This window comes from Xenopus laevis, chromosome 9_10L (genome assembly GCF_017654675.1).
Source record: "Xenopus laevis strain J_2021 chromosome 9_10L, Xenopus_laevis_v10.1, whole genome shotgun sequence".
Classification (NCBI taxonomy): domain Eukaryota; kingdom Metazoa; phylum Chordata; class Amphibia; order Anura; family Pipidae; genus Xenopus; species Xenopus laevis.
In genome coordinates, this window is record NC_054387.1 from 123,933,572 (window position 1) to 123,948,469 (window position 14,898).

General features: G+C 43.1%; 1 protein-coding gene across 1 annotated transcript in view; it reads left to right on the plus strand.

Annotated features, from left to right (window-relative positions):
- The first annotated feature begins 487 nt into the window (after positions 1 to 487).
- The window catches only part of septin12.L (septin 12 L homeolog), an 87,599-nt gene continuing 73,188 nt past the window's right edge, over positions 488 to 14,898 (plus strand). Inside the window, exon 1 of the mRNA XM_018236683.2 lies at positions 488 to 721. Coding sequence (XP_018092172.1) covers positions 667 to 721 — 55 coding nt within the window. The 5' untranslated portion in view covers positions 488 to 666. The remainder of the gene's footprint in view (positions 722 to 14,898) is intronic.

Sequence of the window (14,898 nt, forward strand, 5' to 3'; positions counted from 1 at the left end):
ACTTCTTACTCTATTTCTAACATTCTGATTGGGGTCACTGACCCCATCTAAAAACAAATGCTCTGTAAGGCTACACCTATATTGTCATATAAATCAATGCATGGCTGCTAGGGTAATTTGGACCCTAGCAACTTGATTTCTGAAATTACAAACTGGAGAGCTGCTGAATAAAAAGCTAAATAACTAAAAAAAAAAACCCACAAATACTAAAAAAAGAAAAGCAATAGCAAATCACTCTCTACATCATACTAAGAGTTAATTTAAAGGTGCACAGGCCAGTGAATGAGTAAAGAGTAGGCTATAGTAAGAATATACAAGAAATGTCCCAGAGAAGTGCAGCCCCCCAGCCCCAGAATCACGTGTCTCCCCCCAGGCTGAGCCCCCTGTCTCCCAGATGTGCACATGACAGAGGAGCAGCAGGAGGGGGAGAGGGGGGGTGTAGGTATTTGGGAGAATGGGAGGGGAAGTGTAACTGATCTGTGCCCCCTCCCCTCTCCTCTGAGCTGATCCCAATGCAGAGTTACAGACTGGCCGGGAACTAGGGGAGCTGCTCGCACTCTATTACTCGTCTGACTCTGCGCCAGCATTCAGCTCTCTGCTTGGGTCGGGGACCCCGCAGCCCAAACCTCGCTGCCCATAGACCTGCTCAGGAAGGGGGTAACAACCATGTCCAAGCTGTCGGTCAGCGACCACCTGGAGGGGATCCTCTCCGACTTTGAGGGTAAGTGATCCTGTGCTAGTACGTGTGCTGTGCGACTGTAGCTGTGACTCTGCTACTACTGACTTCTTAATCGCCATGTGCCCCCCAATAGCACTGACCATATATGCCAATAGGGTATAGGGAGTCCTACAGCTTTCCTGCTCACTGTAGCTGGGAGTAGAACTCTTCTCTAGGATGTGTTAGTGAGTGTGTAAGAGAGAGGCTGAGTGTGCAAGTCATTGAACAAGTGATTGTTTTAGTTTCTAGGAGTTGTAGGAGTGTGTCAGTGTGAGCTTGTGTGTCAGTGTATATGTCAGTGTGTAACTAGTGTGACTCTGTATGTCTCAGTAGTTGTGTTGATATATATGTATGTGTGAGTAGTTGTGTTGATTTATATGTATGTGTGAGTAGATGATATATATGTATGTGTGAGTAGTTGATATAAATGTATGTGTGAGTCGTTGATATATATGTATGTGTGAGTAGTTGATATATATGTATGTGTGAGTAGTTGATATAAATGTGTATATGAGCTGTTTGTGTATATAGTTGTGATGATATAAATGTGTATATGAGCTGTTTGTGTATATAGTTGTGATGATATAAATGTGTATATGAGAGTGAAGTGAGTGTGTCAGTAGTGTAGGTATATTGTGACTATAGAGCAGGACACAGTGGAAGCCCTTTGTGCATTGTATGCTGTGAGTGTAGAATATAAATTCTAGATATTTTATGACACTGTATCTGACTGTGCGACTCTATAGTCTGCCCTGACATTCTCTCTTCTGTCTAGTAATGGGCCCACACTTTCTCTTCAGTCCTCCCCCAACCCTTTCTTTCTACTCATTTATCTTCTGTCTGTAGCTCTCTGGCCTCCCTCACTGTAACCCTTTCATGGAGAACACATATCCCTTTCTACCCTTCAGCCTCACCTCATTGGGAGCATACCTTTCCCTTTGACTGTATCTCATTCAGCTCACTCCCCTCTCCCATTCCCAGTCTCCCATTCCCAGTCTCCCAGTGGGACTAGCAACACCGTCTCCTTTCTTCTTTCTTTCTTTATTACTTTCTCAGAACTTTCTAGGAATAGCACTTCTTCTGAGGCAAGCAATATGGCCACTCCCATCCAGTTCAGGGTCCTTGTGCCTAATTTGTCCCCTGCAGCCCCCCATAGATTGTACTGGTGTTGCCTGGCATTTCCCTTTTTCCCATTCAAGTCAGTGGGAGGCAGAGCTTTTGGGCACATTTCAGTGGTTAAAGTCACTCTATGCCACTAGCCTTATCCTCGTGTTGCCTATAACTGTTATTTATTATGCTTATAATAAACCCTCTATTATTACACTGTAAATGACCCTGAGCCATTGAATTTCCTTTGCTCGTGTAACTTCCTGTTCCTGCCCTGTGCCAAGAATAATCTGTAAGAAAGAATTGCAAAGCAGATTAACTTCCCGTTGCCATCATGGTGGGCAAATACTCTATATGAATAGCATGGCAAGGGCAGCGTGACCATGGAATTATGCTTTTTTGTCTCATTATCACATGGCGGCTTCCTCCTGCTCCTTGCTCTCTTTATCCCAACACCGGCCATAGCTAATCAGCAGATGGGGCTGACGTCAGGGCTTCCTGAGCTGTCAGTGTGATTTTCCCTGAAGGGATGTGGAAAGACTGACCTGCAAAGGGGGGGCACATGGGATAACAGGGTAGTGGCCTAATGGGACTACGCCCGCTAATGGAAAAAGAAAGTTTTTAAATCAAATGAGCATTGAAGTATTCTGATCATGTGACCTCATTCTGGTCTCCTGTAGGTTTTTATTTTGGGGACCGAGCTGTAAGGGCAGAGACACAAGCTGCTATTTTGGGAAATTAGTCGCCCAGCGACAAATCGATTCTTCTTCAGGTGACTAATCTCCCCGAACTGCTTTCCCGCAGTCGAGAATGTAAATCGCTGACAGGATGACACTTGAAACTATTCATTTTCTGAAGTCGCCCGAAGTTGCCTCACGAGGAAACTTTGGAAAGCAGAAACGATCCAAGTGCCATCCCTCCGGCGATTTACATTCTAGACTGCGGGAAAGCAGTTCGGGGAGATTAGTCGCCCGAAGAAGCGATTTGTCGCTGGGCGACTAATCTCCCAAAATAGCAGCGTGTGTCTCTGCCCTTAAAGTTGTTTGACCTAGATAGCAAGACTGAGCATCTATTCCAGGGGTCCCCAACCTTTTTTACCCTTGAGCCACATTCAAATATACAAGATGTTGGAGAGCAACATAAGCATGCAAAAAGTTGCTGGAGGTGCCAAAAATGAGCTGTGATTGTCTATTCGTAGCCCCTATGTGGACTGGCAGCCGGCTCTGTTTGGGAGTATATCTGGTTTTTATACAACCAAAACGTGTCTCCAAGTCTGGAATTCAAAAATAATCACCTGATTTGAGGCCACTGGGAGCAACATCCAAGGGATTGCTGAGAAAGGTGTTGCTTGAGAGCCACTGGTTGGGTATCAATAATCTATATCATGTCTTTTAAATGCCTCCAAAATAGATTGTAGAGCAAACAAGGTGAACTAAATCCAACACATGTATGGCTAGAAATAATATAAATATACAATGAAATTACTGTACCAGCACAAAGGTTTAGCAGCCCTATAGCAGTAATGATTCAGGCCTTCAAAGTTTCCCAACCAGTGGCTCATGAGCAACATGTTGTTCACCAACCACTTGGCTGTTGCTCCCAGTGGCCTTAAAGCAGGTGCTTATTTTTAAATTCCAAGCTTGGAGACAAGTTTCGGTTGCATAAAAACCAGTTGTACTGACAAACAGACCCTCCTGTAGGCTGCCAGTCCACAAAGGGGCTACCAAATAGCCAATCATATTTTTGCACCACCAATGAGCATTTTTAATGCTCATTGGTGTGTTTGTGTTGCTCCTGAGCTCTTTTTTCATCTCAATGTTGCTCATGGTTAAAAAAAGGTTGGAGATCCCCTGTGTTAGACCATCTTTTGAGTCAGTGGCACTGCACATGGCCAGTGTGCACTGGGCTGCTCTTGAGAAGCTACGCCTAGTATAATTCAGCAGTTGTGGTTTTCAAATTACTTTGCTTTCCAATGAGCAGCCTTCACGTCTAACATAAGATATGGTGGTACCCTTGGTAGGGCTGCAGAGACCAAGTGCAAGATGGGTAGGGCAGCTGGCTGTAGCAACATGCTGGCAGTTTCAATTCCAGGTTGGAAGAAGGCAAAAATGGAAAGGTAAACTCAGTATTTTCCCATGACTGCTCCGTTGTGTGTTTTCCATATGTTACCACCAGTGTATATGAACGAGCTCTGACTGGGAGTCTCATCAAGATAAGGTTGACATGAAGCCTGTGGCGTTACTCCTATAGTAAATAGCACTTGCTTTGGGTATTGCGGGAACTGCATTAGACTGGTAAAAACGGACTGCAGATTGGACTCTGTTTGCTACATGGCCCATGAATACACTTAATTTGCGTTCATGCGGGTGGTGATGCCCAGATTTAGTCATGGGTCTGGGTGAATGCAGTTTAAATGAACGAAAGACGCCACCCACTGAGCTTGAAATCACTTGGGCAAAAACAATGCTCTGAATTGACCCATGTGATGTCATGTGAGTAATCACAGATATTAGGGAATATAAAGAAACAGGGAGGGGGGGTGGTGTATCTCCAAATCATTAGACGAACAGAACATCAGAAACAGCTCTTTTAATAAACAAAGTGTCTTACTGATTAATTGTTCACTTGAGATAAGCGCTATAATAATCATGGCAGCCCCATCTGTTTAGGGCTGTCCTCTCTCTGCTTACAATAAGAGAAGATAAAAGGGATCAAGGAGAGATAAAATGCTAAAGACATGTATCTTGTCCCTATTCTAGCTGCACAACCCCAATTGTCTATCGTCATTAAAAATTAATTAGCAATAATTGTTCTCTACCGATTGACCTGTCACCATAAATATTAGGCAACTTTAATTGGTGTTAGAGCTGCCGTGGCTTTAGTAGACGCCTGTGAGTTAAACTTCCAATAATAGGTGGCACGTAAAACATTGGGCATCTTCCACAGAAGACTCAAATATATTTTGGACGTAACTGTTGATTCGTTGAGATTGTGGAGGTCGCCATTTTGGTGTTTAGTTAATGTTTCAGGAGGAAGCCATTTGGGTTTTCTGAAATGATTCCACTGATGTAAATACAGTATATTTATTATTAGTAAGTATGTCATCCTTATTTCAAGTGTAACATTTACATTACTCAGAGTGTTCCCTAATGAGGCCTAAATTAGATTCTGGATGAAAATAATGTTTTTACACAGGATTGGGTATTTGTTTCCATAACAGCTATTGGATCTTTCAAGCTATAATCTGTATCAGTTGGGAGGCATTTATGAGCAAGTGTTGGCAGCTGACTGACTGCTGTGAATTAGGCAACCCTTTAAGGTCCAATCTTTGGTCAGGATTATTTTGAATGTCCAGGGCCATCCTTAGCTTATGAAGCCACCTTTGAATGTCAAACCTTTGGTCAGGGCACCCCTTGAAGGTCCAACCTTTGGCCAGGGTCATCCTTAGCTTGTGAAGACACCCTTGGAGATCCAGCCATTGTTCAGGGCCCCCCTTTATGGTGCAATATTTGGTCAGGGCCAGCCTTAGCCCTTGAAGCTACCCTGGAAGGTCCAGCCTCTTGCCAGGGCCACCCCAAGTTCTCGAAGTTCCACTTTGAAGATCCAAGCCTTAGCCAGGGCCACCCTTAACTCATGAAACCATGAAACTTTAAGCAGGGTAATCTTTAGCTTGTGAAGACAACCTTTAGGATCCAGCCATTGTTCAGGGTCCCCCTTTATAGTCTAATAATTGGCCAGGGAAACCCATAACTCTTGAAGCCACCTGGAAGGTCCAGCTTCTTGCCAGGGCCACCTTCAGCTCATGAAAGCACTATTGAAGTTCCAACCTTTGTTCAGATCTCACCTTAGCTAAATTTGAAGATCCAATCGTTTTCCAGGGCCAACCTTAGCTCATGAAGCCACCCTGAAAGGTCAAGCCTTTGTTCAGAAACCCCCTTGATTTTCCAACTTTGTTCAGTTCCTCCTTTAGCTCATGAATTGCCAGACTTTGGCCGCAAGGGATTAATATCCCTTGTTTTTAATATGTTTAATATTTATATGTTTAATATCTATGTTATTCTTTCCACAAAAGGCAAGACTGTCTGTTGGTCCATCAGATCACATTATATTACCAAAAATTACCAAACTAATTAAAGACTCTTATATAGCTTATCCACATATTACATATCTTCTCTAATGCTCAAAGTAGTGAGGTTGAAGACCAAATGAGCTACTTTCATGCTGGAGGACTGTGCTGCAAAGGATGGCACATGTGCACCAAAGGTATCTAGGAGTATAATAGGTGTCTGTGCCAAAAAGTGCCTGATAATAAGGATCTGCCACTTTAGCATGTATCTCTTCACTTGTTATCAGTCCAGACTGTGATAAGTCTCCTTCAGAGAAACTGGCCATTACTAAGTGGCAAGTGGGTGTTTTCTTTCCTCTGCTCTTTGACACATTAATCGTTATTGTTGTTGTGCAAATATGGAGAGATTAAACATGGAGGACCTCTGGCTACCTTCTTCTGCTGTAGCCTCCTACTCTGATTAATGTGGTTATTGAGTTAGTAACAAAGAAAGCACTCAGCTGCTGGACACTCCCTTTTAGTAAATACCTTCTCCAAATCATGAAAGCGCCCAACACTCTCCTGTTGACTCAGAGTTGTTTAGTTAAACAATGAGGCCATTGAATCTTCTGTAATAAGTCCTTTCTCAGCTGCATGGTTCCAGATTGATGGGAAGCCTGTAGATAAGTGGCCAAAAAATACATAAGCCTCATCATAAAATTAAAGATAATATAGGGGTGTGACCATTAAAAGCTAATTGCTGGTTGGTTGCTGGTGGTTACAAGATTAGGAGAACTTTGCCTTTGTTACTACAAACCCCACGTGGAGTGCTAGACTGCAGGTGAAGGTATGTGGCACAGTGTAGAGGTATAACGGGTAGAAATGGGAATATTTAGAGGCTCAGTGTATAGACAGAAGCCTTCAGTAAAGAATAAGAGTCTGTTGTTCAAGAATGCAGATGATTGGCAGGGTGGGACATCCCTGATTAATATGTTATGTATAGGAGTTCTTTTATTATTTGGACACGTCTGTTCCCTCATCCAACCATTTGATGTACAGTAGTCTACCAGTGTGATGGATGGACATCTATAAATGCTTTTCCCCCCCTAGGGACAGAGTTAGGGATCAGTAATTTTTGACAGAGGTCAACGATTAGAGGTGGAGTTCTTTGGTATGGGAGCACTGGGGACAGGAGCGTGGGAGCCATTGCCAGCTTTTCATCTTAGACAATACTTGGCTTGTGTTTGAAGTAGCCAAGAATACAACCCCTGCAGCACTCATGTGGTTCTGCAAATTATGTTTCCTCTTTTAAACCGGCCACGTAATGATGTATGGGCACATTATGGGACTGTTTCTTCAGACTGTTGTAAAATTGTTCCTAAAACGTATGTCTTTGTACCTGATTAAAGTTTATATATAGGTGGTAGATGCATTTTAACATAAATAGCACAGTGAGTTTATAATTTTAGGCTCTTATGGTTTATCCACATGTCAACTCTCTGTTCCAAAACTGTACTCTAATGTTGGGAGTAGTGAAACCGAAGCCCAAATGAGATAAATTGAAGCTAGGGGACTGTGCTGCAAAGGGCACCACTGTGACTGTGGGATAGCAGGTATAGTAGGGAGAGATGGTGCCTATAGTAACAGTGGGATAATAGTCTCTGGGAAGGGAGTGTGACTGTGGGATAGCAGGTATAGTAGGGAGAGATGGTGCCTATAGTAACAGTGGGATAATAGTCTCTGGGAAGGGACTGTGACTGTGGGATAGCAGGTATAGTAGGGAGAGATGGTGCCTATAGTAACAGTGGATAATAGTCTCTGGGAAGGGAGTGTGACTGTGGGATATCAGGTATAGTAGGAGAGATGGTGCCTATAGTAACAGTGGGATAATAGTCTCTGGGAAGGGAGTGTGACTGTGGGATAGCAGGTATAGTAGGGAGAGATGGTGCCTATAGTAACAGTGGATAATAGTCTATGGGAAGGGAGTGTGACTGTGGGATATCAGGTATAGTAGGAGAGATGGTGCCTATAGTAACAATGGGATAATAGTCTCTGGGAAGGGAGTGTGACTGTGGGATATCAGGTATAGTAGGAGAGATGGTGCCTATAGTAACAATGGGATAATAGTCTCTGGGAAGGGAGTGTGACTGTGGGATATCAGGTATAGTAGGGAGAGATGGTGCCTATAGTAACAGTGGATAATAGTCTCTGGGAAGGGAGTGTGACTGTGGGATAGCAGGTATAGTAGGAGAGATGGTGCCTATAGTAACAGTGGATAATAGTCTCTGGGAAGGGAGTGTGACTGTGGGATATCAGGTATAGTAGGAGAGATGGTGCCTATAGTAACAGTTGGATAATAGTCTCTGGGAAGAGAGTGTGACTGTGGGATAAAGGCATATTTTATTTGTATTTCCACTGTAATGTTCCAAGGAACCCCACCCCCAATTGAACCTCTCCTTGGTTCATTTGTAAAAATTTTATTTTTTGTGATTTCAAAACCCCAATATCTGGCCCAGGAATTCCTTTGTATCGGAGGGAGGGCTGGTTTGCATAGCAAATAACTGATAAGCTATTTAGAGTGCAATTGTTTTACGACTAAAACAGAGAGCTTTGGGGTCAGATGAGAGTCATGGCTAGAGATTAAGGGCAGAGACACACAGTCAGATTCGGGGAGATTAGTTGCCCGGCGACAAATCTCTTCTTCGGGGCGACTAATCTCCCCGTACTGCCTTCCCGCCGGCTAGAATATAAATCTCTTGCGGGACAGCACTCGGATCATTTTGTTTTCCGAAGTTGCAAGAAGCGAAAGGGGATATAAGGCCAAAAATAACGTACTGTGAATATAATTCTGAGCAAATTTCCAAAATTGGTTTCTTGAAAAGTGTCAGGTATTTGTAAATGTCATTGCAACCGAAAGCAGTATTTGTCTGCCCCTTTCTGCACTGCTGGTTCTGACTGCAGAAACAACATGACAGAAGTCAGCATGTTTCTTCACAGGTCCGTTACTCAGGTGACTCTACTGCAATGCTTCAGGACACAGAACCACCGGGGGCTGAGAATGTGTTTTGATCACGGCTACAAGTAAAATAGAGCTCCCTCTTAACCTAAAAAGCTAGTTATTATGAGTTTATAGGTTATGAGAGATTTCCTTAGTCCAGGGGCACTAAGGGGTGCAAAATCTGTTGGGAATGGGTAGGGGGCAGAAGTGATGACTACGTGCCTCCCCCCTCCTCTCATGAATTCACTGCTGTCAAATGCAGGCAACACTGTATTCATGGGGCACGTGCTGCTCTTTCACCTCTTTTTAAAATTCTGTATATCATAGAAGCCATTTCAATATAATGGGACGGTTGACATTTCCATGTGACAGAAACTGAAGTTTATTGCTAGTGTCAGGTACCTCTAGTTACCTGCATGTAAATAAAACTGTTATTTCAGTAGAAAGCTGTAATTCATGTTGTTTTCCCTGAGCAATCTGGGTGCATTCCGCCACATGTATGTATGTGCTTTTCCTGGAAGGTGGCCTGCGGGGGTTAAAATGCTCTCGTCCAACTTCATGCCTAGTGGCATATCAGGTGTGCTCCCTTTCCGCACCGCAGTACCTTTTGCACTGTGCCCTGGGACCTGTTTTAGCAAGGTCAGAGGTTATAAAATTACTACCAGCTGCAGAACCCCAAGGGGCATTTATAAAACTGTTTGGAGAAGGCAGGACAGAAATTCACTTCTCTGTTTTGCTCCTTCCCTTATTTCAGAAGACTATAAGTGGCTGCAAAACCCAATGGAAATATATGACTGAGGCGGTGAGATAGCAGATGTAGTAGGGAGAGATGGTGCCTATAGTAACAATTGGATAATAGTCTCTGGGAAGGGACTGTGGGATAACAGGTATAGTAGGGAGAGATGGTGCCTATAGTAACAGTGGATAATAGTCTCTGGGAAGGGAGTGTGACTGTGGGATAGCAGGTATAGTAGGGAGAGATGGTGCCTATAGTAACAGTGGATAATAGTCTCAGGGAAGGGACTGTGACTGTGGGATAGCAGGTATAGTAGGGAGAGATGGTGCCTATAGTAACAGTGGATAATAGTCTCAGGGAAGGGACTGTGACTGTGGGATAGCAGGTATAGTAGGGAGAGATGGTGCCTATAGTAACAGTGGATAATAGTCTCTGGGAAGGGAGTGTGACTGTGGGATAGCAGGTATAGTAGGGAGAGATGGTGTCTATAGTAACAGTGGATAATAGTCTCTGGGAAGGGAGTGTGACTGTGGGATAGCAGGTATAGTAGGGAGAGATGGTGCCTATAGTAACAGTGGATAATAGTCTCTGGGAAGGGAGTGTGACTGTGGGATAGCAGGTATAGTAGGGAGAGATGGTGCCTATAGTAACAGTGGATAATAGTCTCTGGGAAGGGAGTGTGACTGTGGGATAGCAGGTATAGTAGGGAGACATGGTGTCTATAGTAACAGTGGATAATAGTCTCTGGGAAAGGAGTGTGGCTGTGGGATAGCAGGTATAGTAGGCAGAGATGGTGTCTATAGTAACAGTGGATAATAGTCTCTGGGAAGGGAGTGTGACTGTGCGATAACAGGTATAGTAGGGAGAGATGGTGCCTATAGTAACAGTGGATAATAGTCTCTGGGAAGGGAGTGTGACTGTGGGATAGCAGGTATAGTAGGGAGAGATGGTACCTATAGTAACAGTGGATAATAGTCTCTGGGAAGGGAGTGTGACTGTGGGATAACAGGTATAGTAGGGAGAGATGGTGCCTATAGTAACAGTGGATAATAGTCTCTGGGAAGGGAGTGTGACTGTGGGATAGCAGGTATAGTAGGGAGAGATGGTGTCTATAGTAACAGTGGATAATAGTCTCTGGGAAGGGAGTGTGACTGTGGGATAGCAGGTATAGTAGGGAGAGATGGTGCCTATAGTAACAGTGGATAATAGTCTCTGGGAAGGGAGTGTGACTGTGGGATAGCAGGTATAGTAGGGAGAGATGGTGTCTATAGTAACAGTGGGATAATAGTCTCTGGGAAGAGAGTGTGACTGTGGGATAGCAGGTATAGTAGGCAGAGATGGTGTCTATAGTAACAGTGGATAATAGTCTCTGGGAAGGGAGTGTGACTGTGGGATAACAGGTATAGTAGGGAGAGATGGTGCCTATAGTAACAGTGGATAATAGTCTCTGGGAAGGGAGTGTGACTGTGGGATAGCAGGTATAGTAGGGAGAGATGGTACCTATAGTAACTGGATAATTTTCTCTGGGAAGGGAGTGTGACTGTGGGATAACAGGTATAGTAGGGAGAGATGGTGCCTATAGTAACAGTGGATAATAGTCTCTGGGAAGGGAGTGTGACTGTGGGATAGCAGGTATAGTAGGGAGAGATGGTACCTATAGTAACTGGATAATTTTCTCTGGGAAGGGAGTGTGACTGTGGGATAACAGGTATAGTAGGGAGAGATGGTGCCTATAGTAACAGTGGATAATAGTCTCTGGGAAGGGAGTGTGACTGTGGGATAACAGGTATAGTAGGGAGAGATGGTGCCTATAGTAACAGTGGATAATAGTCTCTGGGAAGGGAGTGTGACTGTGGGATAACAGGTATAGTAGGGAGAGATGGTGTCTATAGTGGTATTGGAGGTAAAACCCCACCTGTTTTTTTCAATTACTTGTTAAATGTTATTTATATACAGTATGTTAATTAAACTTTCTGTACCAGAAATAATAGCATGGACAGAGGCAATAAAACTTCTTCCCCCACCCTACATGCACATTCCCATTTTCACATGTATTTCAACTTGGAGGAGGGTAGAAATGTTTGAATACATATTTGCAACAGTTAAAACATGTCCTTTGATGTGTGACTCATGTGTCTTTTAACAGCTGGGTGAGTTATGCGGCATTCTGTATCGCTATTTATCAGGACTATAAATTTATTTTACAAGACGTGCTACAAATACATTATCCCACCTAATGGTCGCATAGCAGATGTATAATATACTGTATTTACCACTAATGGGGTCACTTGTCCATCTTAAAGTGATAATAACCCACTAGAATGACATTTTTCTGAATACATTTATCAAAGGCCAAACTGTTTTTCCCAGAGGTAAAATTGGGATAATGGAATTCTTAAAAATGACTTCAGACCATTGTATGGCTTATTCATATGGGTTATTGGGTCCCTTTTCCTTGTATCCAGCAAGTGAGAGGCCAAGCTTTCAACTAGATGGGTAACACTTGGCACATGTTCCCTGCTATACAAGATAATACTTGTCCCATCCCCAATAGTCAGCGGTTTTATGGCTATGATAATACTGAATTGATTAGGGGGGAGGATGGGAATGTTTCCATTCTGCCTCTTTCCTGCTCATTACTTAGGTGGAATGCTGGAAGAACACATTCTGGCTCATTTCTGCCCCCATCTCTTGGACTTCTTAGGGTATTTTGCGCTTTCCTTGATTCTTCTCGAGCTGATGGATAATTCTTTATTTCGGCATGATCTGGTGATACATTGAGTCCCCACGTTGTATGGAGTTCAAAGCACCCCCAAACCGTCTAACACAGACTTCTGAAAATTGCAGAAAATGTTCCCATATGTCCCTTCCCAGAGGCTTACTATAGGCCTGCTGTCCACCCTTCACATTTTAGATGGGAATCACATTCATGCTTGCACCCCTCAAAGCAGCCCTGTTTAATTTAAATAAACTGCTCCCCGACTTCCTGAATCTGCATCCCTAAGGTGGCCATACTAAGTCAACGGCTTATGAACTCATTTATGGTGCTTATAAAAATTGGCTAGATCAGATGAGGACAGCATCTGTGCTTTCATGCAACCCTCTCCAGATGGTCCTCCATAGGCGAGCAATAGGATCCATTTGTTGACCCTATTTAGACCAGTCCATGGCCGGCCCAATTGAGCAAAGATCTGTGGATCTTCTCATGTATGTTCAGCTATGCATTCTCTCCCTACTCCACAACTAGAACTTTAGTAGAACTTTTATTTACTCTCTTCAATGCAAGTTTAATGGACACTGGCTAGGGCTTCAGTGACGACTAGGTTGAACTGCATTGGCCTAAACAGCTTTGGTCACTAGGCACTGACGTTAAGGCGCATGGTGAAGTACTGACTGGTGTTGTCCATGCTCGTTGCAAGGGAATTTGGTGTTTACTGAGCAAACTAATGGTGAGACTTGGCATCCATGTGTTCTGCTGGGACCCGGTGTAAGTTACGCTAAGTTAATGCTGGCTTGGAATATAATGTGTCAACTGTTGTAACAGACCAGAACTTCCTACAGTTAGGAACAATAATCAACTCTCAAAAGCTACACATGAAAGGATCTTCAGCACAAACTGATCAATCAAACTGAGTGACCCTTTAGTGGGTGTCATTGAACCCTAGTCTGTAAGGTAGTGACCTACAATTCTAAAAGCCAAGAACAGACGATGTATGAAATCCTGAGTGCATTTGATTTGACATAACCACTGATAACCACATCTATCACTCAAGGACAGTGCTGGTCTATTCTTGGCCTTTGATAAATGGAGATCTCTAACTCCTCTTGGCTAGTACTAAATCTCAAGTTGAGTGTCCAGGGACAAAACTTAATGTAACTAGAATGATAGTAATCCAGTTCTGGTTTTGCCAAGTCAATTTGCTCCAACGTGTCACAGAGTTGGAAGAAGGTTGTAAAAATACCAGATCTGGATCTTTATCTACTTTGAAGACCTGGGATAAGTTTTTTTTGTTCGGGTGGGCCTGGTGTGATCTCAAACAGAAGGAGTTTTGGCTTGTGATATCATCTCTAAAGGGCAAGTAGTTTAGACTAGAATGCCATTAAAACAGATTTATTGGTCTCGCTGCCATGTTCTTTAGTCCGTTTGTAGATAAGTAGACCATATGTTTCCAGGTTAAAAAAATTTATCGGTATCTAAGATTAAAAGAAGGTATTCCCTGTCACTCGTAACCTGTAGATGAGTGGGGGTTGAGTTGCATTCTTGACCAGTCATGGTCAGAGTTCTTCCAAGGATCTTATTTAGAAGCTTACACCCACTTGTAAGGGGAGTTGTTACAATTGACATTTTGTAGACAGCTGCCAAATGCAAAAGAGAAACAAAATATATGTACAAAGCATTTGTATATGAAATGAATGTGAAGAAATTATTCATATGAAGAACTTGTGGTCATTTTTAACTATATGTTAAATAGGAAAATAAAGGGGCACTGTGATTAAGTGCCCCCTTTTGGCTGCTTTTTTTTTTAATAAACTTTATTTTGCACCACCTTTTGTTGTGGAAGGTTCAGTTTGTGCCAGCCAGTGTTCCTTCTTATTCCTTCTCGGCTATGTGCGCAAAAACATTCTAGTTGGGTTTTTCTTTATATCTAGTTTATCTCTCTACCTGATCCATTCCTGGTATTTTAAAATCATATTTATTAACATGCATTTATATTGCATTCCATATACAGGTATGGGATCCGTTATTCTGAAACCTGTTACTCTGAATTACAGAAAGGCCGTCTCTCATAGACTCCATTTTATCCAAATAATCCAAATTTTAAAAAAAGATTTCCTTTTTCTCTGTACTAATAAAACAGTACCTTGTACTTGATCCGAACAAAAGGTGGCCATACACAGAGAGATCCGCTCGTTTGGCGTTGAGGTGGGCGATATTGGGCCCTAGAGCCCAACGATCGGATCATAACAAAGGGCAAAGGGTGGTCGGCTGTGATCCAACAGGATTTTTAGTCCTGTCCTATCGGCATCTGGCAAACTTTCGGCCAGCTATCGATTGGGGAAGCCCGCCAGAGGGCTCCATACACAGGCCAATACGCTGCCGACTCGGTCTGTCAGCAGCATTTATCAGCCCGTGTATGGCCACCTTAAGAAATAAATCCAAAACTAGCCTATTGGGTTTATTTAATGCTTACATGATTTTCTTGTAGACTAGGTCAGAAGATCCAAATTAAGGAAAGATCCATTATCCAGAAAACCCCAGGTCCCGAGCATTCTGGATAACTGGTCCCATATCT